The following is a 26,403-nucleotide window of genomic DNA, read 5'->3' as shown; positions in this document are numbered from 1 at the left end:
TTAGAGGACAAAAATTTATTTGAGGGCTCAGTTTCAGAGGTCTCAGTCTACAGATGACTGACTGCATTCCTTGGGGCCTGACAGGAGGCAGAACATCATGGCAAAAGTGTGAGGCAGAGGAAAGCAGCTGGGGACATGGCACCAGAAAGGAGAGAGAGAGAGAGAGAAGAAGAGAGAGGTATCACAACTCATATTTCAGGTGTTGATATTGTGGTTTGCCTTCCCTAGGCCTGGTCTTTAAAGATCCGCACTGACATATCTGCCTCAAGTAACCCAAGCACAGACAGGTGAGACCAGCCAAGTGCTGGTCACTGCACACTACTATCTGGATATGTGTACTGTTTTACTTAGAAAAGTTAAAAAATGTCTCTAAGTATTTGCCAATTTTGTTGACGATGCTGGCATTACATTCTCTAAGTGCCTGATGACAGCCACACAAGGAAATGGCAAGTTTATATCCTGCTCACATGAAGTTCAGCTCAGCAGCTATGGTGAGTTCTCAGCTGGTCTTCCTGGATTTCCAGACAGATGATCACATGCCCAGAAACTCTTCTCCCTTTGTCCTTTTAAATACTGAGGGTTTTTCCTGGCTCTTCTCTACAGCATCAGCCAAAGCAGCTGGTGCTGCTGTGCCCACATGAAGAGATGAAAGCAGCTATCCCACCCTCATTTTACAACTGACAAAAGAAGTGCTCTGACTTTTCACCACTAAATATAACCTTTTGACATGTTTGGTCAGCTTTTCTTAATTAGGAATTATATTATAATTTATTGGTCAGGATTAGCCCTTACCCAGCCATCAGCTAGCACCTGCCAGCCCTCGACCCAGGGGGACACAACTCTGGTCACCTGGCCCCATTATGGGTTCAGTCTAAGAGGCAAAGGTCCAGCTCTCCCCAACCAGCACCCAGAATGGTGGCTGCACCTAACTTGTCACAGTCCTTGTGATTAGCTTTCAATCTAAGCAGAGAGACAAGGTCACCAACTTTTCAGGGAAGAGGCAAGTCACAGTGGAAGGAGACATGGTACTGACTATACATACAAGGGCTCACTGCTAGGCCAAAGAACTCCTACAAAATGACTTTTTAAAAGGACAAAAAAACCCAGTGGACAAATGGTTGAGACTTGAATAGGCATTTCAAAAGGGAAGGCATCCAAAGAGCAAGTAAACAGACAGAAAAGTATTAAATCTTCTTGGAAATCAGGAAAGTGAAATTAAAACTATACTGCATTAGCGCTTCACACTTATCGCTCACAGACGGCTGGCAGAATTGACAACTGGTGCAGCCACCCTACAGGGAAACCTGCATGGCAGGGTCCACAGGCGTAGCGAGACACACTCCACTCCCATGTACACCAAGGGTCAGCCATGCACAGGGATGCTGCTGGCACTGCCATATGGAACAGCCCTCCCTGGAAACAACCCAAACACTACGGTCTTGGGACCCCATACTCTGAAAAAATGACTGAGAACCATTGAGAGCTTTTGTTAACATGGGTTACATCCTCTGACCTTCACTGCAGTGGAAATTTAGGCTGACCTTCACTGACTTTCACTGCAGTGGAAATTTAGGCTGAGAATGTTCAAACCACAAGGACACAGGTAATTAGCTGCCCAAGCAAAGACAGCAACATGGCCACTCCCCTGAAGGAGATGGAGAAACAGACATCTCAATATTTTTGAGGTAACAGTTTTGATCCTGTAGACCTCCTAACAGGGCCTCAAAGACCCCACAGTCCAATTGGATGATGACAGAAAGTAACAAAACAACATAAAAACCCCAAACACAATAATGTTGAATAAAATAAGTCATATTAAAAAAATGTAAGCACACATACTGTACAATTTTATTTATAAAGAACAAAACCAAACGAACCCTACAGTGGTAGCACACAGGCGAGGGATCCCTTCTGGAGGGTCAGGGAGGCTGTGGAAGTGATGGTAAGAGCCAAGGTTTTGATCCAGGTAAGGTTGCACAGGTATGTGATGACAGAGTAATGACAGAGCTGTACAGCTGTCCTAAGTGCAGGTGCACAGTAATCTCCCAATTCAAAGAGCAGAAAGCTGAACTTGATAAAATGCTATGTACCTATCAGCTATCATTCATCCTTAGGCCTCACCACGTTGCCCAGGCTGAAGTGATCTCCCTGCCTGGCCTGACAGACATCCCTGGTAGAGGCCTCACCTTCCATGGTCATTACTCTTTCAGCACACAGCTACATCTGACTCAGGTTTCATTCAGCACACCTGTACTTAGGGTCCTGTGCAAAGGTAGCATTCTGCCTTTGTCCTCTGGAAGGGTCTACACAATAAAACCTCTACTGCTTATGTCTATGGAGATTTACTCCTGCCATCCTGTTTTGTTTTCCAATGACCATATTTTCTTCTTGGTTCAAGTTTTTGTTTCTTGGTTCTTCTGTTAGCTTGAAAGTTATTTAATTTTTAATTTTCTATCAATACCTAAGTTACTCAGGGTTACTCAGTATCTAGATTCTCTCTAAAAGACCTCAACCAAAGATGGAATACAGAAATACTCACTCACATGCCATCTGGTATAGGATTCAGCTGGCATTTTAAATCAGCAGGGGAAGGAAATGTCAAGCGATAAATGGGAGTGAAAACTCTGGCCCAGCTATTCTGAGGGAAGCCCTAGGCCCCTTACCTCACGTTTTATTCTAAAAGCTCTATTGAGATATAATTTATAGACCATAAAATTCACCTGCACTCAGTATATCTACCCCACATTTTATCACAAAATAAATTCTGTATGAATCAAATATTTGTATAGAATAAATGAAATCAAAGAAGTATTAGAAGATAGCTTGTAACAATATTTAAAAACCAGCAGTGAAAAAGATCAGGTTATCACAGTTAGAACACAGAACCTGGAAGTCCTAAAGAAACAGGTTACTGCCTGTGAGTTCCAATACCTGACAGAGCTGAAGACAAGCACCTGAGGGCACCGGGCAATAGACCACTGCACACTTACTCAGGCTCCTAGGACTGCAAATCTGAGAGAGGCACACCCTAGCGGAAAAGGGGCAAAGCACACCTGGCAGGTGGGTTCTAGAACAACAAGCCAACAGCTACCGAATGTGTGAGAGGCTGCTCACTCACAACCTTAACAGTTTAACATTGGAATTCCAAAGGCACAGATTTGCTGGGGAAGAAGAGAAATGCCTCTCAGGTCACTGCAGCTAGAAGTACATACTGCCCACAAGTACATTCAACCAAAGTGTTGCCTAAAACACAGAAAAATGATCAGATTCATATGGAAGGCTGGGTTCAATCCCTGATACCAAAAGCAGGTGTGGGGGAAAGACAGTCAAATCCACAGCATGGAGCGTGAGGCAGGAGTGACCATGAGGCAGGAGTGAAAAGGATTCTCTAAGAGGAAATGGGGGTCCCCACCGAAGTGGGCCCATTCTCACTCCTGCAACAAGCAGTGCTGGGAAAGGCCCCTTTGCGGAGGGGAGCAAGTGTGGCCAGGGTAAGGGTCACAGAGCACACCGGGACTACCGCACAATGGGGTTTTGATACTACATTTTCCTTCCTTATACTTCTCCATAGAACATTAAAACAAACAAACAAAAAAAAAAGCCACTAACAAATATTTTAAAATAATTTTTAAAATCCCTTTACATCTCTAATATTAACATTTTCCACCAAATTTACTTTTGAATAACTGAGATAGAAACAACATTTTAAATTTGCCCTAAAAACTGTAAAAAAATAATCATAATAATAATAAGTCATAAAAATGAGTTTAAAATTGAAGTAAAAATAAGAAAAGACACCAGTGTAGTGGCACATGCCTGTAATTCCAGAGGCTTGGGCAGCTGAGGCAGGAGGACCACAAGTTCAAAGCCAGCCTCAGAAACTGATCGAGGCCCTAAGCAACTCAGGGAGACCCTGTCTAATAAAAAAACGCCCCCCCGCCCCCCCGCGATGTGGCTCAGTGGTTAAGCACCCCGGGTTCAATTCCTAGAACCTAAATAAATAAACAAAAAAAGAAATAGGAAAAGAAAAGACATGTCCCAAATTCTGACAGATGAAAGTGCTTGGTGTATACTAAAGTAGGTACTGATGGAGCACAAAGCTAAGCAACATGATACCTCTTAAATAAGTCACTGAACAGTATCACCTGCAAGTGCTGTGCCTAATGCTGGTCCTAGAATATTCACTAGACCAAGGCTTCATCTTAAATGAAGAGCGCTGAAGGTTCTGCAAAGAAGCCTGACGTACTCAAACAATAAACCACGAATGTTCGTGCAATCTGATTCTCAGCCTCCCAACGCTGCTCTGAGTGAGCCTGTCACTTCTAACTTATCCCTCTCAGAATTGAAAGAACACAAATTTATGCTTAAACCTCAAAGCTTGCTCACAAATTTTATCTCTAAGAACTTTCAGGCCAGCATCAGCAGCACCCCCAGACGGTTCCCAGGAGCACCTGCACACAGTTCCCAGAACCATTCCCAGATGGTTCCCTGGAACATTCCCACACTGCTCCCTGGAGTACCTACAGACCAACCCCAAGAGCAATAGTCAGTGGTGCCGAGCCTGCAGGGGCAGCAATGTGGCTGATACAAGGCTTACCAGTGCTCATCCTTAAAGGACTCAGAATAAGCGGTCTACAGAGAAAGTGTGCCTTGCACCCTTGAGGAGCAGAACCATGCACTCAGGGAGCCCTGGACACACACCCTGCAAGGAGGACAGAGGCTTCAACTTGCACAAGCGTGACAGCCCCACCACAGAGAGTGTACAGGATGGAATGAGATCAGCCACGAAGAGGTATCAATCACAAGCAGAAGCTGAGCACAGTGGCACACACATGTACTTCCAGCAACTTGGGAGACTGCAGCAGGAGCATCGCAAGTTCAGGGTCAGTCTCAGTGACTTAGCAAGACCTTGTTCACCCAACCCCTAAAAATGATCACAAGCAGACATTGAGGGCACACAGGAGGTCACTGGTTAATGCTTCAGATTTACTAATATTCTTTTTCTACCATAACCACCCCGACCCCAGCACTAGGGACTAAACCCAGGGGTGCTCTACCACTGAACTACATCCCCGGTCTTTACTTTTCATTTTGAGACAGGATCTTGCCAAGTTGCAGGGGCTGGCCCAGGACTTATGATTCTTGTGCTTCAGCCTCCTGAGGTGCTGGGATTACAGGCATGTACCACTGACACCTAGCTTCCAGCTGGATTATTAATATTCTTATTGCTGCCAACCTGGAGTGTGGGAAGCCATCCTTGCCTAGCAGAATCATACGAAGTTGAGCCACAGGACACAGAGGTCTGACTTCTGAGAACTGGCAGACATGGAGTTCTGTCCCAGATTGCCGGGCAGTATGTGCCACTGTGGGAGTGGTTCTCTATCTGGTCCTGTGATAATCTCCCTGAGAAAATGGCACTAACCACTTCAATCTTTTCATCACAGAAGAAGCCCCTCCTGGTCCAGGTCCCTTTACCTGTGGGACTATAAATACAGGAGTGGTGGGCTACTCCGTGTTGTTAAGAGGCCAGATCTGATATGGCCCGACCCATCATGCCACCTCTCGCTTAAAAAGAGTAATGGCTCTCGTGTGTTTATTAATTAGATAAGTTTATGGGTAATTGATTGATTTATAGCCAATATTGTTCTCTGGCAGTTAACCCTTTCCTCATCCACACAGGATGTGGCAGAAACCCCACACTGGAGCTTAAGAAGGAGCTCGTGAGGCTTCATGTCAATGATGCTGTACAGAAAGAAAAACACTCCTAAGATGAAAATAAATGAATAATTCCAGGGAAATAAAATGTAAAACTCAAAGCCAAAAGTAAATAGGAAAAAAAGGTTTTTATGAATAAAAACTATACAGGACATCTCATGAGGGCTCAGAGCACCCCCAGTGCCGGCTCCTGGAACCTGTGGCCAGCCCTGGGATTCCCTTCATCTACAACACCACCCAAGAGAGCATGGTCCTACCTTTGGGGCCCGGTCAGTCTCGGACATGCTCTCTTTAGAAGTCCTGCTATCCTCTGGGGGAAACGCAGCAGCCTGCTCAGCTCCGTGGTCCTCGTCATCCTCAAGCTCGTCAGACTCGTCCTCTTCCGAGTCCATCTCCAAGCTCTCCCCATTCACATGAAGGGTGCTGTCGCCCAAGGCCTTTTCACCCTGGAACACACAGGTGTACAGTGCTCAAGGACAGACCTGCCAGCTTCCACAAAAGCCTCAGGAGTCATGGGAGATGGAGGATCTATTGGGCCAGGGTGGACACAGCAGTGGCAGCCACCCAGTATCCACCTTGGGTGACAGGAGATGAAGAACCCACTGGACCAGGGACACAGGAGTGGCACCCAGTACTTGGAGCCTGGCTGGTGGGAGACTGGGTGAGGATAGGGAGGGAGTGGGTCTTTAACAACCCACCTGGACACAGAGGCCGTGCCCCACAGCAGAGGAGCTTCAGAGCTCTGTTGCTAGGGAACAAGGTCTTCCAAATTACTGACAACCTCACAGGATGCTCCTTGGTCAAGGAGGCCCCAGACAGAGATGCAAATTCAAGCACTTATGGTACACAGCACACACATCCCTCTTACCTTGGAGCCCACAGTGGAATGAGTTAGACTCTTAAACATCTCAATCACCGTTCTCTGCTTTAAGACTTTGGTCTTTTTCTTAGGAACCAGGCTGTAGGTTCCCATTCTTCGTTTTTTCTTCCGAGATACTGCAGCTGCTAAAACAAAAGGCAAGCAAGCTAAAAAAAAAAAAAAGTCAAAAGGGGACAAAAAAGGAAAAGAAATACCATTCAAATGTTTTTAGAGGTAGGAGGCGGTTTATAAAATCTGATTACCACAGTCATCAGCAAATCGCACTGCTCATGAGAAGCATAGTTCTGTCTGTCCACATGCTGGAACTGGCTAACAGGTCCACAGCCCAGCTCTCCTCAAGGGCAGTGTCCCTGGCTGCCCTAGGACACTCAGTTCACTATCATCATCAACCAGACAAGGGCTATGGAGGCAGTGGGAGCCCAGATTTAATCAGATAACATTAAGTCTCTCACCTTCAAAAAATATAGTCGACCATCAATATCCATGGATTTCACAACCACAAATCCAAACAAGCACAGACTGAAAATGTCAGAGGGTTGGTCACGTAGCTCAGTGGTAGAGCACTTGCTGAGCATGCGCAAGGCCCTGGGTTTCATCCCTAGCAACCTGGGGGTGGGGAAATGAGTGTATGTGTCTGTGTAAAAATTGTACAAATCTTTGTCACGATTCACTAAGCAACAGAGCACAACAAATACAGACGAAGTCCTCACTGTGTCAGGTGCTACAAGTGACCTAGACCTGATGCACAGGGCATGGAGGATGTGCAGAGGTCGTATGCAAAAACTGTGCCACCTTACACCAGGCCCTTGAGCAAGACAGACTCGTATCCCCCAGGGAGGCAGCGTTCCTGGAGCAGATCCCTCCTGAATACCAAGAGCCCACTACATGTACTTACTCCCTAGGGTTTCTTCTCAGTGACCAGTGTGAGCAGACCCGGCTGTGTCACTGCTCCAGTCAGGCCCGCTCTGCAGAGTCCGTGACAGTGGTCGTGCATCAGCAGCAAACACCAGGACAGAGGCCTTACCACCGCAAAGTCCACGGTGTTCACCAACCCCTGTCCCTGGGAAGAGCTTGCTGATGCCCAAGACGACTTCAGAATGAGGAAAAAGATGCCTGGGAATCATGTCAGGGAGTCTGCTAGAAGGAGCGTAAGAGGACATTTGACAGCCTTCCTCACAAGGTTAACCTGGCAGGTGAAACACATGCTGGTAAAAAACAGAACTCACTGCTCCAGAGTAGCACAGGAATGTCAGTGAAGAACCTCTGGAAATGGAGGACCTGCTAAGCACCCCAACATTCACAAAGAGGAAGCTGAAGCACAAGCTGGGGGTGACCTTGGTATAGCAGGGGCTTCAAAGTGTCTAGCTTGGGGTTCAGGCCCACAGCCAGACAACTGGGATCCAGAAAGATCAGAGCCAAGAAAGAAGCCCTGGGATAGCGGGCACTTAGGATCTGAAGGGGCTCAGATCTGAGGTCTAGACCTCCTTGGACAGGATCAGAGCACCAGGAGCATCAGGGCAAAAACCCAGGGAAAGAGCTCAGGGAACCGACCACTTCTCAGGATGCTCTGGGAGGTGCATCCACACACAGGTCAGCAAGGAAACACCAGCGAGGTGGGTGGGATGGGGAGGCCACCCAGCTGCTGCGCCACGAGGCTGGGACGCTCAGGGACAGCTACCATGTTCCAGGAGCAAGCACACAGAGCAGAGGCTCCCCAGAAAGTCCACAGCTGTTTCTGCAGCCTGAAAGTGATTTTCTCCTTGATGCTCAGTAAAAGGGCCTGGCTGGCCTCCTTCCTGGGGGCAGAACCCACAGCCCATGCCCTGCCAAGCAGAGCCATTTTCCTCCTTCCTACCTGTCCAATGGGCCCCATGAAGAGTCCAGGCCCCTCTGGGCTCTACCTGCCTCTAAGAGTTCCCCACCCCACACTCAGTCTTCTCTGGGAGTATCTGGAAGTGAATGACCACATGGTGCAGTGGGAGTGCTGGACAAGCTATAACTCCTAAATCTGCTTAGGGTGGAAAGGCAAGCTGATTGGCATAAGTTCTCCCCCGACCCCCACTTCTGGGGTGTCACAACACTGACCAACTCACTATCTTAGAGTGTACAACCTGGTGGCAGTAAGCCCACTCACACTTCTGCACAGCCTTCACCACCATCCACTCTTTACATTGTGTCCCCATGCAACGCTAATCCCCCTTCCCCTCCCCAGCCACCAGCACCCCCGCATTCTACTTTCTGTGATTTCAGCTGCTCCAGGGAAGGGAGGCCACGGGAGTGGAGTCACACGGTACTCGTCCTCTGGTGCCTGATGCCTTGAGTTCATCCACCCCGCAGCACGCTGCACAGCACCCTTCCTTGGTGAGGCTGACCAGCCTTCCACCCTGTGGATGGGCCACACTCTGCTGCTCCCTTCACCCACCAAAGGGCGCTGTGGCTGCTTCCACCTTTTGGCTCTTGTGATAATGCTGTCTTCAGTTCCTTTGGGTACACCCAGAGTGAAACTGTGAATCACGTGGTAATTCTACATTTAGTTTTTCCACAGAGGCTGTGTGGCTTTTCGCTCCCAGCAACAGTGCACACGCTCTCCAACACCCGCTCTTCTGGTGTCTTGCTTGGACGGGAGCCGTTCTGGTGGGTGGAGGTGGCATCTCCTGGTAGTCTTGGTTTTCATTTCCCTCATGAGTAGTCACGTTGAGCATCTCTTTCTGCCTATTGGCCGTTTGCATATCTTCTTGAAGAGATGTCTGCCCAAGCCCTTTGCCCATTTTTAAGTCAGGTTGTTTGCTCTTTTGTCGCTGTTGAGTTGCAGGGCTTCTTTATATAATCTGGAGAGTAGTCCTTATTGGACGTGACGTTACACATCATCCCACCCATTCTGTGGAATGGCCTTTTACTGTCAGTAGTAGTAAAAGGACCCAATCAATGATAGGCAATTGCCTTCTGACACGTGAAACTTCTTTAATTCTCACAAAGTGCAACCTGTCTGGTCTGAAGCTGCCTGTGCTCTTGGCGTCACATCCAAGAAGTCACTGCCAGATCCCATGCTGCAAAGCTGTCCCTCGTCGTCTTCTGAGAGTTTGCTGTAGTTCCAGGTCTCGTCTTTGGGCCCTGCTGTCCTGGGATGGTCTTTGCACGTCGGGGAGGCAGGGCCTTCCTTCATGCTTCAGCGTGTGGATTTCCAGTTTTCTCAGGACTATTCCTTGGGAAACTGTCCTTTCCCCACAGAATGGTGTTGGCGACCTTGTCAAAAATTAATTATGTGATGGGTTTATTTCTGAGTTGTATTCTACTCCATTGGTCCATGTTTGTGTGTATTCCAATACTGCATTGTTTTGATTACAGTAGGTTAATAGTAAGCTTTGAATCTCTACCTTCTAAAATCTACTAAGACTTAATCTATGGCCTAAGTAAGCATGGTCCATCCTGGAAGGAATTTCACGTGCACTAGTGAGGTCTATGTATGCTATTGTTATGGGCAGAGGGCTACATGTGTGTCTGCAGACCTGTTGAATTCATGGTGTCACCTTCTGTCTGGCTGGCCTATCCATAACTGAGAGTAAATACTGAACCTCACAACTACCACTATACAAGGGTCTATTTCTCCTCTCCAATTCTGTCAATTTTTGCTTCGTACATTTTGAGTTTATCATTAGGTATACAAATATTCATAATTATTATACTCTTTTCCATTTTTTTTGTTTTGTTTTGTTTTTAATGTTGCTAAGTTGCCCCAGGCTGGCCTAGAACTTAAAATCCTCCTGCCTTGGTCTCCCAACTCGCTGGAATTACAGGTATAGTCATGGTACCAGGCTGTAAGTATTATACTTTTGCTATATTCAAGCCTCTACTAACATATGGCATCCTTCTTTGCTTCCTGAAAGCTTTTCATTTAAACTTTGCTTTCATTTGATATTAGTATATCCATGCTTACTGTCTTGTGGTTCCTGTTTGCATAGAACATTTTTTTCCCCATCCTTTCTCTTTCAGTGTACTTGTGTCTTTGGATCTAAAGTGCTTTTTTTAACAGAACATATAATAGGATCATGTAGTTTTATGCATTCTACTGATTAGAGTGTTTAATCAGTTTACAGTTAAATTAACTACTGCTAAGGATGGACTTAGTGTCTTCATTTATATTTAGTTGACTTTTTTCAACTGAGATGTTTAAATTCTCCATTTTCTTTTGTATGTATCTATTTTCTTTGTCATTACTATGGGGATTACATTTGATATTCCAGAATTCTAACTCTATCTTGAATTCATACCAGCCTAACTTCAATAACATAAGGAAAACTCTGCTTCTGTATGGCTCTTATACCTGCCCCTTTTGGTGGCTGTCACAAAATCACATCTTTATATACTGTGTATACCAAAACAAAAACTAATTAATTCTTTTATACACATTATTCTCTTAAACTACATAGAAAAAATGGGGAGTCACAGTGAAAATAAGGCTGGTAACTGCTTTTTTGTGATGCACTTATCTCTTAGGTCTGACAGAAAGCACAAAATGGCATTATGAGCCATTGCTACAATAACACCAGTTTTTACCATTGCTCATACGTTTACCTTTATTGAGATTTTTAGTTCTCCATACAACTAAGTCACTGTGTAGCATCCTTTCATTGCAACCTGCAGGACTCCTCCAAGTATTTCTTACAGGGCAGTCTACTGTGGTAAACTCCTTCAGCTTGGGTTTATTTGGGCCTATCTTAATCTTTCCTGTCTCTTGAAAGACACTCTTTTTCTGGATAGAGGTGTTTCTTGGTTCACAGTTCTGGGTTGTTTCTTTCCTTTCAGCACTTGGAATACATTGGCCTATGGTCTCTGGCCTCTGAAGTTTCTGAGGAGAAATCTGTGGGCGTCCCCAAGGACTTTGTGTGTGAGGAGTGACAATCCTCCTGCTGCTCTCAAGACCCTTTCTTTCAAAAACTGGATTTCGTGTATCAGTGTGGGACTTGTGTTCACCTTATCTGAGGCTCACTGTTCTCCTTGGATGCCTACGTTCACGCCTTTCAGCTGCAGAAGTTCTTCAAAGGTTCCCTACCATGTCTTCAACTTGTGGAGCTCCCACGAAGTGCACACTGCTCAGTTGATGGGTCAGACACAACCCTGAGGCTCTATTCAGGCTTCTTTAGTCTCTTCTTCTTCCTGATCCACAGACTATAATTTTCCACTGTCTTATCTTCAAGTTTGCTCTTTCCTCTACCTGCTCAGATCTGTCCAGTATTTTTCATTTCAGTTATTGTACTTTTCAGAACCAGAATCAATATTTGGTTCCTCTTTAGAGGTTTTCTCCTTATTAACATTTCCACTGAATTTATACATGTCACCTTTTTTTAACTTTCTCCATGTCTCCCTCCAGTTCTTTGAGCACGTGTAGGAGAGCTGCTTCCAAGTCTTTTATCTAGAAGACATACCATCAAGGTTCTCTCAGAAGCAGTTCCTAAGGTGGTGGTTTCTTTGAGTGGGCCACAATGCCCTGTTTTCCTGTATGTCTTGTGTTTCCACTGGAAACAGATATCTAATACACTAGTGGCAACTCTGGAAGGCAGGTTCTCTACTTTTCTATAAGTTTACTGTTCTTTCTTGCTGCTATCCACTGTTTTGGTTTTTTTGATAGTTGTGGTCTATCTCTAAACTTAAGGTTTTCTCACTTCTTTTCTGAGTTAGTACCTTTCCCTGGGCACATGCTGTCTTTACAATTTTCCCATATACTGTTTCTTTTCAATATTCTAGTCTTCAATATTCAAGTCCCAAAAGGTAAAAAAGAGAAAAATGAGGGGGGGCAGGGGAGAATAAAAGGGCACCAGTCCTTTAAGCCCCCTGGCAGTCACTTAGGAGAGAAGGCTTGTGAAGATGGAAGGAAATGTGAACTTGTGGGCACAGCCTCTTGGTCTGCTCCTGTGTCAGAACACAGGCAGCTGCTCTCTGGAGGACAGTATCCTTTTTGCCCACTCTGGTTCCCACAGGCTGAGTGTAGGCTGCTCCAGGAACACATGGTCCAGGGCTGTGCTATGAGAGAAAACTGACTTCAGGTGGTGCTCCACTCCACACTCCTGCCATGAAGGGCCACCACAGACAGACTTGAGAGCAAACCTTCCACAAACTTGAGTTAAAAAAACAGCTTAAACAGCCAGGTGTGGTGGTGCACACCTATAATCCCAGCAACTTGGGAGGCTGCAATAGGAGGATTCCAAGTTTAAGGCCAGCCTCAGCAACTTAGTGAGGCCCTAAGCAACTTAGCAAGACCTTGTTTCAAAATTAAAAATTTTAAAAAGGGCTGGGGATGTGGCTCAGTGGTTGAGTGCCCTTGAGTTCAATCCCCAGTACAAAAACAAAACAAAATCAGGGGGGAAAAAAAAACAAACATATACACAACCTCCTAGAGTACACAGATTGTACCAGGCAGCTATGGTCTAGAGGAGAGATGGTCCTGCTTCACTCTGCTCCACCATCTTCCTCTGATACAGATTTTTAATCATACAACTCGGCAGTTGAAAAGAAAACAGAAAGAGCTGCTGAGAAAAGTGTCAATCTGCTTTTGTCAAAAGACCTGATGTCCACCTAAGGTCAAATTCTGCGTGTCCAAGAGCTGGGAAGCTGGGCCCCCCCACCCAGGGCTGAGGGACGCTGAATGTGATTCAACACTGTGATGAGCACGGGTTGCCCATGTCTGACAACGAAGAATGGACGGTGAGGTGTAGGTCCTGCAGACTCTCAGCTACCCAAGCCAGTCACAGCTGCCTGCAGAGCTTGGCCATGATTCCAGCCATAGTGTGCATCTCCAACCAACAGGAATCTGCACATCCACCCTGTCTGTGGTGAGCTCACTATTCAGCAAGAGGAAAAGAACAGAGCCTCCTGTGATCACCACCACAGCAGTACCAGGACTAGTAAGAACAGGAAATGTGAAATCTTAAGGCTAACTGAGACAACTCGGATGCTGGCTCCACAATGCCCACAGGAGGCAACAATGCAGGACAGAGAAGGCGTGAGGTCTGAAGGTGGAGCACTGCTGAGCCGGGCCGCTCCTGGCCTGCAGACACTGCTGCAAAAGGCCTACACCTGTTCCCACCATATCAACAGTGGCTTCCATATCCCCTCCATCCAAGACACCTGGCAGGAACAATGACACTCGCCAGGAGACTGTGGTGCTGCCCTGCAGGCTGGCCTCCTGCGTTAGTAATGCTAGGGGTGCACGGGTGGCTGCAGCAAGACGGGACCCAAACAGGGCACACTCCTCTTGGGGAAACTCCGTCTGGCCTGGGGAGATGAGGTGAGCCCTGAGGTGACACAGAAGGTAACTGGGGCTGGGGTGTACCAATCACCAGGGACGCAGAGCAGTGAGCCAAATGTCATACTGTACCTACAGTCTGAAGCGATTTCATATGCTTGGCCCAAAATTAATATGCTAATTAACCAAAGCTAAATGGAAAGACTGGGAAGATAGACTAGAAGAACTGATGAACATGCTGGGCACTTCATTTTAGAAAGATGGTGAAATAATATGTTAAAATTTTAAAAAGCGTTTAGCATGTGAACAGCAATACTGAGTGACCCGTGACATTCCTTGTCAGCTCACACCTACAGGAGAGGAATAGATGCTCCAGAGCCTTGTGAATACCAGGCTGAGCTGTCCAACACAAGCAGCACTGAAGGCACGGAGCCATGAAGCTGGGCAGAAGGGCCAAGAGTGACTCTGCTTCCTTGTCCCAATAGGAAGACACAGAGCTCCCTGTGGCAGCAGCCTGCTCCCACCTGGGAAGGAAAACAAGATAGACCTAGGCCATCCCTGCCAGTCAGAAGGTCTTCAGAGAGTGATGGGCCACAACTGAGGACCCAGAATCCAGCTGAAGGACTCCACTGACAAAACTCGAGATGATTTGAACAGACCACAGTAATATACTACAGCCCAAAGATCCAAATGAGAGCTCATGATTTGCTGCAGTTTGGATCTGGAACATAGCGCAAGATCCATGTGTTAAAGGCTTAGAACCCAGAGTGGTGCTACCAGGAGGTGGTGGGTCCTTCACAAGGTGGGACCTACTGGGAGTGTCACTGCAGCGTGTCCTCAAGGGGAGCGAGGACCAGTCCTTCGTTCTCTGTCTCACTTCCTGCCATGAGGTGAGTGGTTCTGTTCCACCACATGCTCCCACAATGCTCTACCCGAGGCTAAAAGCAATGGGGCCACCCATTCAGACTAAAACGTATGAAACTTTTCTAATTACAAGTTGATAAAATTCTAGTTATTTGTTATAGGAACAGAAAGCTAACACATGAGTCAAAAATTAAAAATGAAGTGAAGCTCTTCCTTTCAGTATAAATGCAAGTAACAGGCACTGATGGAGACAGAAAACCACCAGGTGGCCCCCTCCCTACAGCACTTACTTGTGGGCTGTGATAAGAAACAGGGCACCTGTAGAACCTCAGACTCTCCCTGAAGATACATGCTGGAGACAACCTTTATAATGGAGGAACCTACGGGCCCTGCCATGCCCTAACGAGACAAAAGGCCACCAAATTGCAATTCCTAATGACATAGGTCAGTCATCTGTGGTGTCCCAAGACCTGGACCTGGTCCTGAGGCACACTGAGAAGAAACCTCAAGGCAGGTCCATGGAGAATCTGGCCTGTATTCTCAAGATGCCATGGTCAAAGACGGCAAGGAATGCTTCAGATCAAGAGACTAACAAAGGACTACAGAGACAGGTGACTGTGGGATCCAATATCAGAATGTTTTTCTTTGACTGTAAGGGACATTACTAGGAAATTAGCAAAGTTAGCAACATGGTAAGATGAGGTGACTGTCGCAGTCCTGGTGTTGATTACTGCCACTATAGCTAGGAAGCGTCCTTATCTCAAGAGACATCATGCGTTATTTTTAGGAAAAGCACCTGTTTAGAGGTAAAAGGGCACAAGTCTGTATTTGCAACACAGTTCATGTTTCAGGAAAAAGATTATGTACTGGAAAGAGGGGCACAACTGTGCCTTTTAGTAAAGGGAGTGAAGGGCACACAGAAATTGTACAACTGATGCAACCGTGACGGTAGTCTGAAATTAATAAGAATTTTAAAAGTCATGACCTGGGGTTGGGGTTGTGGCTCAGTGGCAGAGCACTTGCCTAGCATGTGTGAAGCACTGGATTCGATCCTCAGCACCATATAAAAATACATAAAGAAATAAAGCAAAGGTATTGTATCCATTTACAAATTTAAAAAAAAAAGTCATAACCTATGGCCAGGTGAGATTCCCCAGGTAAAGTCTTTCAGGTCAACAGTCTGAGCACCAGGCCAACCTGGTTCAACTTTCAGGAAGGGTTGCTGGCAGGTCCTTTTCAAATTCAAACTCACAGCTGGCCTGTGCCAGAGGGAGCCACCCATTTCCTCAGCAGGGTGCCCCCCACACACCCAGTGACAGTCCCCTGTGAGGCCATTCATGCTGCCCCAAATCCCAAAAGAGGACCCCAATAATAGTCAAGGGTCAACCAACAAGGGGGAGGAACAAGCACTGAGGAGTGAGGAGAAGGGCCCAGGGGCAAGTGAGGGTGACAGAGCCAGAGCCGAAAGACAAGTGTCCACACCTTGGCCCCCATACCTAGTGCTTCCAACAGCACCTGATTCAGGACCAGGAGAGCCCTCAACCCGAGTCCTCCACAGCAAGGAAGGCTTTAGGGCAAGACAGCCTCTCCGCTGTAAAGGCCAGTGCCCACTGACACCAGCCACACTGCAGTTAGAAGGCACATGCTCAAGACACACGTTCAGAAGGAAACACAGCTGCTAGACCCCTTTACCTGTCTGTGACTTTGTGGTGGCCATGTAGCACTGGCTCTGAGGTAGTGACGGGTGAAGGGATGGGAAGGGGGGTAAAAGCTGCTGTCGTCCACAGTCAGAAACGTTTCTGTTGATCTCCTCTTTTGGTTCCTTATGGTCTCTAGCTTCTCGAACTTCCCTGGGGTCCTTGCTGGCTGCATGCTTCAAAACAAAGACAATCAATAACTATGAGGACAAGCAAAATAATGGCTGCTGAAATAACATGCACCCAGATCACAGCTCTCTTCCCCAGTGATTCCCCTAAGCCGAGAGATGAGACATGATGGGCCCAGAAAGTCTACAGATCCATGCAACCTGGACATCATCAGAGCAGCACCTGGCCCTAGGACACGGGTGCCCAGGCACCTGCTGGATAACTAAGCTCAGGTGGCAAGCCACCACCCAAGCTAAGAGCAATATTTCTGGGTCTAATGGTAAGGAGGACGACGAGGAAGGAGGGGCAGAGAGAGAGGGAGGAAGAAGCATCAGAAGTGACTATGTGTGGCTGCAGAACCTCAAATATCATGTATCTGCTATTTGCAGAAAAAGTCTGCCAGCCCGATTTAGGCAATCAGTATGACTAAGCTAAAAACACCCAAAATGGGAGCAACGAAACCTCTCTGGGAGTGCTTCCACAGCTGCCACAATTAGACCGACAAGATCTCCAAACACCACAGATTCCACAACAGCTAGTTACACTACTTTTTAAAAATGCTCTTTTACTCAGTTGTACCCATTTCTTGAATCTGTCTTTAGCCTTAGCCCTCCTAGGGCTAAAAGCCCTGAAAGCACTTACATTGATACCATCACCACCTCAGGACTGATTAGCAGTCCACCTCCACTCCATATAGCCTAGACACTGCTGCACCTCCACCTGTCTACTTCCATGTATTCACAGACAACCTTGAGAGGATCTGACCTCAAAACACTTCAAATTGACCAAATACTACTGTGCACACTGTAGTTGCCAAAAATAATGAGTGGAACAGACAAGGTTTCCTTTGATACACAGTCCTGAGAAAACTGGAAATCCACACGCTGAAGCATGAAGGAAGGCCCTGCCTCCCCGACGTGCAAAGACCATCCCAGGACAGCAGGGCCCAAAGACGAGACCTGGAACTACAGCAAACTCTCAGAAGACGACGAGGGACAGCTTTGCAGCATGGGATCTGGCAGTGACTTCTTGGATGTGACGCCAAGAGCACAGGCAGCTTCAGACCAGACAGGTTGCACTTTGTGAGAATTAAAGAAGTTTCACGTGTCAGAAGGCAATTGCCTATCATTGATTGGGTCCTTTTACTACTACTGACAGTAAAAGGCCATTCCACAGAATGGGTGGGATGATGTGTAACGTCACGTCCAATAAGGACTACTCTCCAGATTATATAAAGAAGCCCTGCAACTCAACAGCGACAAAAGAGCAAACAACCTGACTTAAAAATGGGCAAAGGGCTTGGGCAGACATCTCTTCAAGAAGATATGCAAACGGCCAATAGGCAGAAAGAGATGCTCAACGTGACTACTCATGAGGGAAATGAAAACCAAGACTACCAGGAGATGCCACCTCCACCCACCAGAACGGCTCCCGTCCAAGCAAGACACCAGAAGAGCGGGTGTTGGAGAGCGTGTGCGCTGTTGCTGGGAGCGAAAAGCCACACAGCCTCTGTGGAAAAACTAAATGTAGAATTACCACGTGATTCACAGTTTCACTCTGGGTGTACCCAAAGGAACTGAAGACAGCATTATCACAAGAGCCAAAAGGTGGAAGCAGCCACAGCGCCCTTTGGTGGGTGAAGGGAGCAGCAGAGTGTGGCCCATCCACAGGGTGGAAGGCTGGTCAGCCTCACCAAGGAAGGGTGCTGTGCAGCGTGCTGCGGGGTGGATGAACTCAAGGCATCAGGCACCAGAGGACGAGTACCGTGTGACTCCACTCCCGTGGCCTCCCTTCCCTGGAGCAGCTGAAATCACAGAAAGTAGAATGCGGGGGTGCTGGTGGCTGGGGAGGGGAAGGGGGATTAGCGTTGCATGGGGACACAATGTAAAGAGTGGATGGTGGTGAAGGCTGTGCAGAAGTGTGAGTGGGCTTACTGCCACCAGGTTGTGCATTTACAGTGGTCGATGGTGTGTGTTTTTGACCCCTCCCTTAAAAGACAAAGCATCCCCATCTCTTGGCAGTGAGACAAGGGAGAGGAGGCCCATGTCAGAAATAACTGTAATTCAAAGCACTTGATGATGGCTGAGCTCCACACTGACGGTGAGAACATGCTTCTTTTTTTTCTTTTTTAAAGAACATGCTTCTTGAGGTCACAAGTGAGGCAGGCAGACCAAGAGGAGAGTTCCAAATGGAACAACAAATTGCACAGCTGACCAGTGAGAAAGGAGTCCTGTGCCAGGTTGGGGAGGGTGTGCTCTGTGCTCTTGCCCAGGCTGTGTGGCTCTACCTCTAACCCCCTCTCACACCATGTCTCACGTGCACTTTTCTGTCTGTCTGTCTCACACGAGTCGCTATCTTGTACTCTTTGTCTCTCTCACACACCCTGCTGCTGGCAAGGCACCTAGAAAGCTTCTCAGAGACAGCCCTTCTTTCCTCAGTCCACAAGGAAACGGATGTCCAAAACACAGGTCATAGGACTTGATCTCACTGACCACCCAGCTAGGAACCTGCATTGGCCTGAATGTGTCCCCCCAAAGGTCATATGTTAGAAACTTAATCCCCAAATTCACCTGGAGGTAAGGCCCAGTAGGAGATAACTAGGATGGGATGAGGCCGCAAGGGAAGAGCCATGTGATGGAAGAAGAGAGACCTGAGCTGGCAGACTTGCTCTCCTCGCCATGTGATAATGAAGCAAGAAGCCCTCACCAGATGCTGGCGCCATGCTCTCAGACCTCCAAGCCTCTGGACCTGAGAGCTGAAAAAAACCTCTGCCCTTTATAAACCATGCCATGTGCGGTATCCAGTGATGGAACAGAAAGCCAACCAAGACAGAAACCTACCCTGGACTCCAGTTCTCAGGACCACAGTTCTATACAGCTTCCTGTTGCTTCCCCCAGGGGAGACGGACCCAGTTCACCATCCTGTGTGCTACATTGCCAGTGACGGCCCCTGATCCGCTGCAGATGGCACCTCCGCACCTCCACTCCGGAGTGCCTTTCCTTTCCCCAAGGATTAACTCTCCCTTCTCTCCTCCAAGGCACAATTCGAATTTGGCAGTTCCTTCTGTGGCCTCCACCCTCTAACCCACCCTCTGTACAGTGCTGTCTAGGCCCTTCTCAGACACACCGGGGAGTAACCATTAAGACTCAGAACCTAGCTCCTGCTCCTGCTGTCACCTACATACTGCCATGCAGTCTGCACAGCACTCAGCAGTAAAATACCTCAGCTCAGCACTCACAGCACTGTGTGGTCTTAATTTACACATAAAATGAGACCTCAAGAGGAGGCAAGCCACATGAGGCTAATTCTCACTTAGGTACAAAACCTATTCTTTCATTTCAGAGGTAGTTTTTAAAAATCTAAAAAATAAAATTGAGAACCCCTGAAGCTGGTGGTAATCAGATCCTGCTCACAGCTGCAGTGTCTCAGAAGGCAGAACCACGAGAGAAGAGGAGACCTGCTGCACCAGGAGACGGAGCACATGGGCTGTGTCCTTGCAGGGTGCAGCCCACCCTGTACTCTGCCACCTGGCTTTCCCCTCCCAGCCTTTACTGCTCAAGTTTCTGCCCCAGCCAATCAATTCTTACAGCTGGGTATTTCATTGCAGCTGCAACTCAACACTAATTTGCATCATTACTAAGAACTTCCCCTGGTACAGTGGCAGAAAGAAAAGGACCACCTCCCTCCCTGCACCTAGAGACAAACAGTGGGTGTGTGAGGAAGGCATGGAGTTGGAAGCACAGACCCAGAGGAGAAAACGAAGGGTATGCCATAGTGATGCCTCCTGGGATGCACACAGTTCAGTTAGGAGAGGAATCTCCAAGATCTAGGCTAGGCTAAGAGTTTAGGCATGACATCAAAAGGGCAGTGCAGGAAAGCAAACTAACAAAGTGGACTTCATCTAAATGAAAAGCTTCTGCTCTGGGAAAGATCCTTCAAGAGGAAGAAGATAAGCTTCAGGTGGGAAAACAAATCTGCAAACACCTCAGACAAAGGACTCATACCCAGGGAAAAAACCTCAATCAATAGTAAAAAGGGGAAAATGGTACAAGAGACATTTCACCAGCAATGGCAGAGCTGGCAAGTGAGCACTGAGGAAATGTCCCACATCACAGGCATGAGGACATTTGAGGAAAATCAGGAAAAGATGCCACCACACCCCATCAGATGACCAAAACAGTAGCCGCACAGCACCAAGTACTGGGCAAGGATGTAAGAAACAGAAAGGTTCCCATGAGCTAGGAATGCAAACTGCAGCCACTTGAGAAAAGGGATGGTTTGTAAGTTCTTTATAAAACTGAACATCCAAGGGGCTGGGGGTGTGGCTCAGTGGTAGAGCACTTGCCCAGCATGTGCAAGGCCTTGGGTTCAATCCCCAGCACCAAAAAGAGGAAATGAAAAACTGAACATTCAATCAACATGCAACCAGCAACTCTACTCCTGGACATTGAACCGAGAAAGATGAAAATGTACGTGCAAACAAAAACATATACATAAATGCTCAGAGCAGCTTTAATAACACCAAACTAAAAATGTCCAAGTCCTTTAACTGTGAGAGGCTAGACTGCAACTATTCACATCATGGACAGCTGGGCAGCCGAAGAAGGAGCAGGTTCCTGACACAATCTAGATGATCTCAAGAAAATTATGCTGAATGCAAAGAGCCCCTCAAAGGTCATACACTGTACATACTGAACACCTGAAATACCAGAATCATAGAAATGGAGAATGAACTAGAGAGTGCCAGGGATCAGGGACCTTGACTGTGATGGCTGTGCACATCTGCGTGCACACACATGCACATCAAAGTTATGGTAAAACTGAGTAAGATCTGTGGATATCTGTCAGTACCCCAGTTATGACACTGCATTCCAGTATGTAAGATATTATCACTGAGGAAAACTGGGCAAAGGGTGCCTGGCACATCTCTGTACTATTTTTGCAGCTTCCTGTGAATCTAAAACTATTTTTAAATATTCTCAAGTTCTGACAACATACAAAGAAAATGGTGCAAGGCGAGAGCTATGTCAAGCCAGCCAATGGGAACTGGGGAGCCCCTGGGCCAGGGCATCTGGTGGGTATTGTATCAGGAGGCACCAGCATGCTGCCAAGAGAGGGCAGAACCTGGTGGCTACAGAACCCGCCTGCAGGTGTGTGGTTAGCAGTGCCCCTCCACACTGCCCCATGGCCGCCACAACCACAGAACCATGCAGTACTCCGCCAGGCTGGTCCAGGGCCACAGAAGCCAACACGAGCATACCCTGGGGAAGAAGGCAGCACTGAAGAAGACCATCAAGAGCAAGAGCTGCCTGCCCCACAGAGCTCCACTGAGGATCAGAATTTGTGACAGAAACCATGAAAAACTAGAGTCAATGTCTTCTGAAGGATAAGATGGAATCTGAGGCAGAAGAGATTTTCTAGATTAAAGATTAGTCAAAAATACTGGATATTTTTTAAAATGTCAAAATAAAGCACATACAGCCAGGCGTGGTGATACATGCCTGTAATCCCAGGGGCTCAGAGGGCTGAGGCTTGAGGGAGGAGGATTGCAAATTCAGAGTCAGCCTCAGCAACTCAGCAAGGCACTAAGCAACTCAGTGAGATCCTGTCTCTAAATAAAATACAGAAAAGGGCTGGGGGTGTGATTCAGTGGTTAAGTGTCCCTGTCCCAAAAAAATCCCCAGTACAAAAAAAAAAAAAAAAAGGCACAGAGATGTATGGAATGAAAAGAATGTGAAGGGCAAAGAACAATGCCAGAAGCAAAAAGCAGGCTGAGCACTGTCCACGGAGAAAGAAGACCCAAGCTTCACCTAACACCTAAAAGGAGCTCTATGGAAGAGATGGAAAGAAAATCATACATGCGTTTTCCTGGTGCTGTTGACACAATTCCTCAGACTGGCAGGGCCCTCAAGAGAAGGCCCCTGATGTGGAGTCCTAAGGGCTGCAGAGGAAACAGCACATGGTCTACACATGAAGGACAAGACAATTTCAGAATGCCAGCAACAATGCCAAACACCAGAAGTTCTGAGGGAATGTGATCATAAACCCAGAATCCATTCCCAGACAAGAGCAAACACCAAAGAGCAAAACTCATCAAAGAGCAAAGAGCACTGTAGACATTTGGAAGAAATTTATCAGGCACACCCCACGTGAGACATGGGGGTAAGCAAAAGGCCAGCACGGTGGGGGTCAAGCTTCAGTAAGTACTGCCTGTGCTCAAACGTTCAGGATGTAGGACTCGGCTCTCAAGGCAAGCATGAGCCAGGCACATCTCAATGCAGCCCTGTGTGCCTACACTTCAGTCACACCATGGTCCTGACCAACTTCTCTTCCTCTCACTTCTCAGACAGTGGGTTCCGAGTTCTCCTGAGCTGGAACGAAAGCATCCAGACCCACAGCAGAAGGAAAAGTTGACTCCTTGAAAGTCTCGGCACATCTTCACATGAGGCCAGGAGACCCCTCTAGGCAGAGCAAAGCCCCAAAAGAAGGCAGAGACAGTGCCATCTGGCCTTGCTGTTCATGCACAGAGGCATCAGCAAGACCCCTAACAGTTCACAGGCCTACCTATGACACCCTACCAGATTACCATTGCAGAGGCATCGTGCACCCCTAGCTGTTAGTGGGCCTGAAGATAGTGCCAAATGACCACTGCCATCTACTGGCTTTTCTCTTGAATGCACAGGAGTCCACTCATCATCGTTAACACAGGAGAAGGCAGACATAAGGGAAACAGCAAGAGAAGGCACAAAATTACCAGGCCCAGGACAGACTTCGGCATGGTCTTGCGTGCCCTGTGAACCTTGACATCCGCTCCAGGGGCCGTGGGCTTCCTGTCCTCTGTGTCTGCACTTCCTTCCCCAGGAATGGCTGGCGCTGCCGCTGGTGTCTGCGGAAATGCACCTAGAGTCCTGCTTTTGCCAGTCCCTCCAGGAAGGGTTTTTGCAGCATGGCCGGGAAGCGAGGAGGCCAGAGTGTTGGGAGTCCTCAAGGGCTGCCCCTGCAGGGTCGATTTATTTAAGAAGTATCCATTGCTGCCAATGACAGAAGTCTGCATGAAGTCGTCAGCTGTGACATGGTTCTGCTTCCCCACTTCTGTTTCTCTTTCTGAAACCCCATTTTCCGCTATTCGTGTTGCTCTGTTGGAACTTTCCTGTGGGCTGGCTCTTGTGCTCTCCTGAGTGTGTCTGGCTGCGTTTGGGTGACTGGTATCACCATTGTCACAAGACCCATTGGTTTCACCATCCGCAGCCATGGAGGCCTCTCCTGCCTGCTTTTCTGCAGAACCTTCATCAGCAGCCATAGGGATGTCTGTGAACAGAGCAGAAAGGAGCATCACTGACTGCTGGTACCCGCCCTCCCACACCACACCACCGGCACAGGTTACAATGCTTCTGACTGGCTAACATAAAACTGTCCACTGAAATCCTTCCATTTCACCTACCAACTAACACTTAAATTCAAATAGATTTAACAAGAGATTGCTTCCCAGCAGGATCTTCCGGAAGTGTAAGGAATCACCACTTCACGAGAAACCTAAGTATTGTCTGGAGACATCAACAAGGCTCCAGAAGCAGCTATACACAAATAAGCAAGAAAACAGGCCCAAAGGAGGGTCAGCTTTCAGCACACCCCTGTCTGTGCACCCTGCTCTGGGGGGGCCCAATCTCTGACAGTTCCAGCAGTCACAACCAGGACACTCAGAAACAAGAAATGCACTCACATCAGAAGACTGTGAGTTGAGGCGGAAAACTCATGATGGCAGCCATGGAGGCAGGAAAAGGCTAGGCCAGGTCAAGGCTCCACCTAGGCCACCCTGCTCTTGGCTGGACTCTTCACAGCTACCACTTAACATGCTGTTAAACCTGTTTGAATTTAAGTGTTAGTTTGTAAGTGAAATGGAAGGATTTCAGTGACAGTTTTATGTTAGTTTTATGTTTTATGCTAACATTCTCTACTGCTCATATTGGCCTTCTTCCTTCTACCCCTGAGTTCTATGACAGCAAGATCTGTTCATTATTGTAACCTGGGCACATAAACAGGTCCTAGTACATGATACTTGTGCAATAAATAACAAATACTTTCTGAAGAACAAAGAGCAATTCAAAGTTTTTTAATGCATAGCAAAAGAGAATAGGTAGAAACTTTCTTAACTTGGAGAAGACTATATCCCAAACTGCAGCAACATACCTTCACTGAGAAAGGTTAAATTAATCGCACATAAGCCCAGAAACACTATATGAATATCCATTAAAACTACTAGTGCTAAACAAAACAGGTAGTATTGGGTGACACTGAAACAGAAGAAAGAAAAGTGTGAGGACTCGTGACAAAGGGACAAAATGCTCTCATCTGCACCTGACATGCTGTCATCTACTGAAAAACAGAATCCACCTGTGATCAAAACATAAGAACAAAGCCAGAAGGCTGAATTCAAAATCAAGTCACAGGGCTGGGGATGTAACTCCATAGTAGAACACCTGCTTAGCAAGCACAAAGCCCTGCCTTCCATCCCCAAACTGCAAAACAAATCTCAGGTTAAAAAAGATCAAAGTCATTCTCTATACCAATATTAACTAGAAAATACAAGTTAAAAAATAAGATATTAGGGCTGAGATTGTGGCTCAGTGGTAGAGTGCTTGCCTGGCATGTGTGAAGTACCAGGTTCAATTCTCAGCACCCCACATAAATAAATAAAATAAAGGTCCATTAACAACTAAAAAGAAAAAAAAAATTAAATAAGATATTATTCACAAAAGCAGGAAAAAACTACATAGGTATTAAAAAATCCAAGATTAATTAAAGGCTAGGTGGAGAAAAAAATTAAATACAGGGCCTTTCATGCTGGAATGGGATGACAAACTTACTAAGTTGTCAGTTAAATTAATAAATGTGCAACATTCTCATAAGAATTCTAGTTAGAACATTGAGGGATTCTATGACCTGAACCTGGAAAGCCTCGAGAAGAATAGATCCCACACACACAGCAAAGTGTGCCATGAGAAGGAGGCTAAGGAAAACCACGCGAGCTCCTGTCACAGGTACTTGCACACAGCCTGTGTAAACCCCCCGGCGAGGGCAGACCAGGCAGCCGAGGCTGAGCGCTGAGGAAGAAGTCGCCTCCCAGACCCCATGCCCAGCCTCAAGGCTGAAGTTCACACCCTGCAACCCTGTGCAGCCTTCTGCATGTGAAGTGTGGAAACACTGTCCCGGATGCTCTGAAGATCTTCAAGTTCAGAGAGGAAGATACGGAAGAACAGAATGGCCTAGGGCAGGGGAAAATTCATTAAAAAAAAAAAAAAAAAAAAAAAGCATAAATAATGACAAGAAAAAGACATGACTACATTGGAATTTCACATTTTTGTTCTACAAGGAACATAAGTAGGCAGGGTTAAGCAATGGGTAATAATACCCTTGTAATGTATAAAACTAGCAAGGGGTTAATATTATGATGTTAAGTAACTGATTTAATCAAACAAGAAGAGGCAGAAACTCTAACAGGAAAAGAGCAAATAATATAAAGAGGAAATACACTGAAAACTTTTTAAAATGCTCATATGTATGTAAATGGCTTAATAGACAAACTCACAGGCAGAGGTGGTCCAAGTAGACTAGAAGTTGCATAGCGAACAACATCCCTACAATGCACATTAAATAAAATAGGAAACGGAAATTAAAGAAACGGGAAAGGCATGCAAAAGTGAATTTATAAAAGGTTGGAGTGGCTATTTTAATATCAAAGTAGGTTACAGAGCAAGAAGTATAACAAGGACACAGAACACCATTCCATGGAGACAGTGAGGACAACAAAAGAATGTCAAAGTGCAAGAATGGAACACAGC

The 26,403-nt window shown here is 46.8% G+C and overlaps 1 protein-coding gene across 21 annotated transcripts in view; it reads right to left on the bottom strand.

Moving 5' to 3' along the window:
* EHMT1 (euchromatic histone lysine methyltransferase 1) overlaps window positions 1-26,403 on the bottom strand; it is a 151,952-nt gene that overhangs the window by 57,964 nt on the left and 67,585 nt on the right. For 17 of the 21 annotated variants that reach the window (XM_079112741.1, XM_079112748.1, XM_079112755.1 and 14 more), the window contains 4 exons: window positions 23,319-23,872; window positions 16,392-16,572; window positions 6,584-6,741; window positions 5,973-6,161 (listed from right to left, as the gene is read on the bottom strand). In XM_079112741.1, coding sequence (XP_078968867.1) covers window positions 5,973-6,161; window positions 6,584-6,741; window positions 16,392-16,572; window positions 23,319-23,872 — 1,082 coding nt within the window. The remainder of the gene's footprint in view (window positions 1-5,972; window positions 6,162-6,583; window positions 6,742-16,391; window positions 16,573-23,318; window positions 23,873-26,403) is intronic. The other 4 variants (XM_079112736.1, XM_079112751.1, XM_079112737.1 and 1 more) reach the window with 2 other exon arrangements.

Source organism: Sciurus vulgaris (genome assembly GCF_902686455.1).
Source record: "Sciurus vulgaris genome assembly, chromosome: 15".
NCBI lineage: Eukaryota > Metazoa > Chordata > Mammalia > Rodentia > Sciuridae > Sciurus > Sciurus vulgaris.
Note: the sequence above shows the minus strand (reverse complement) of the source record. Positions and strands in the feature narration are given on the sequence as shown.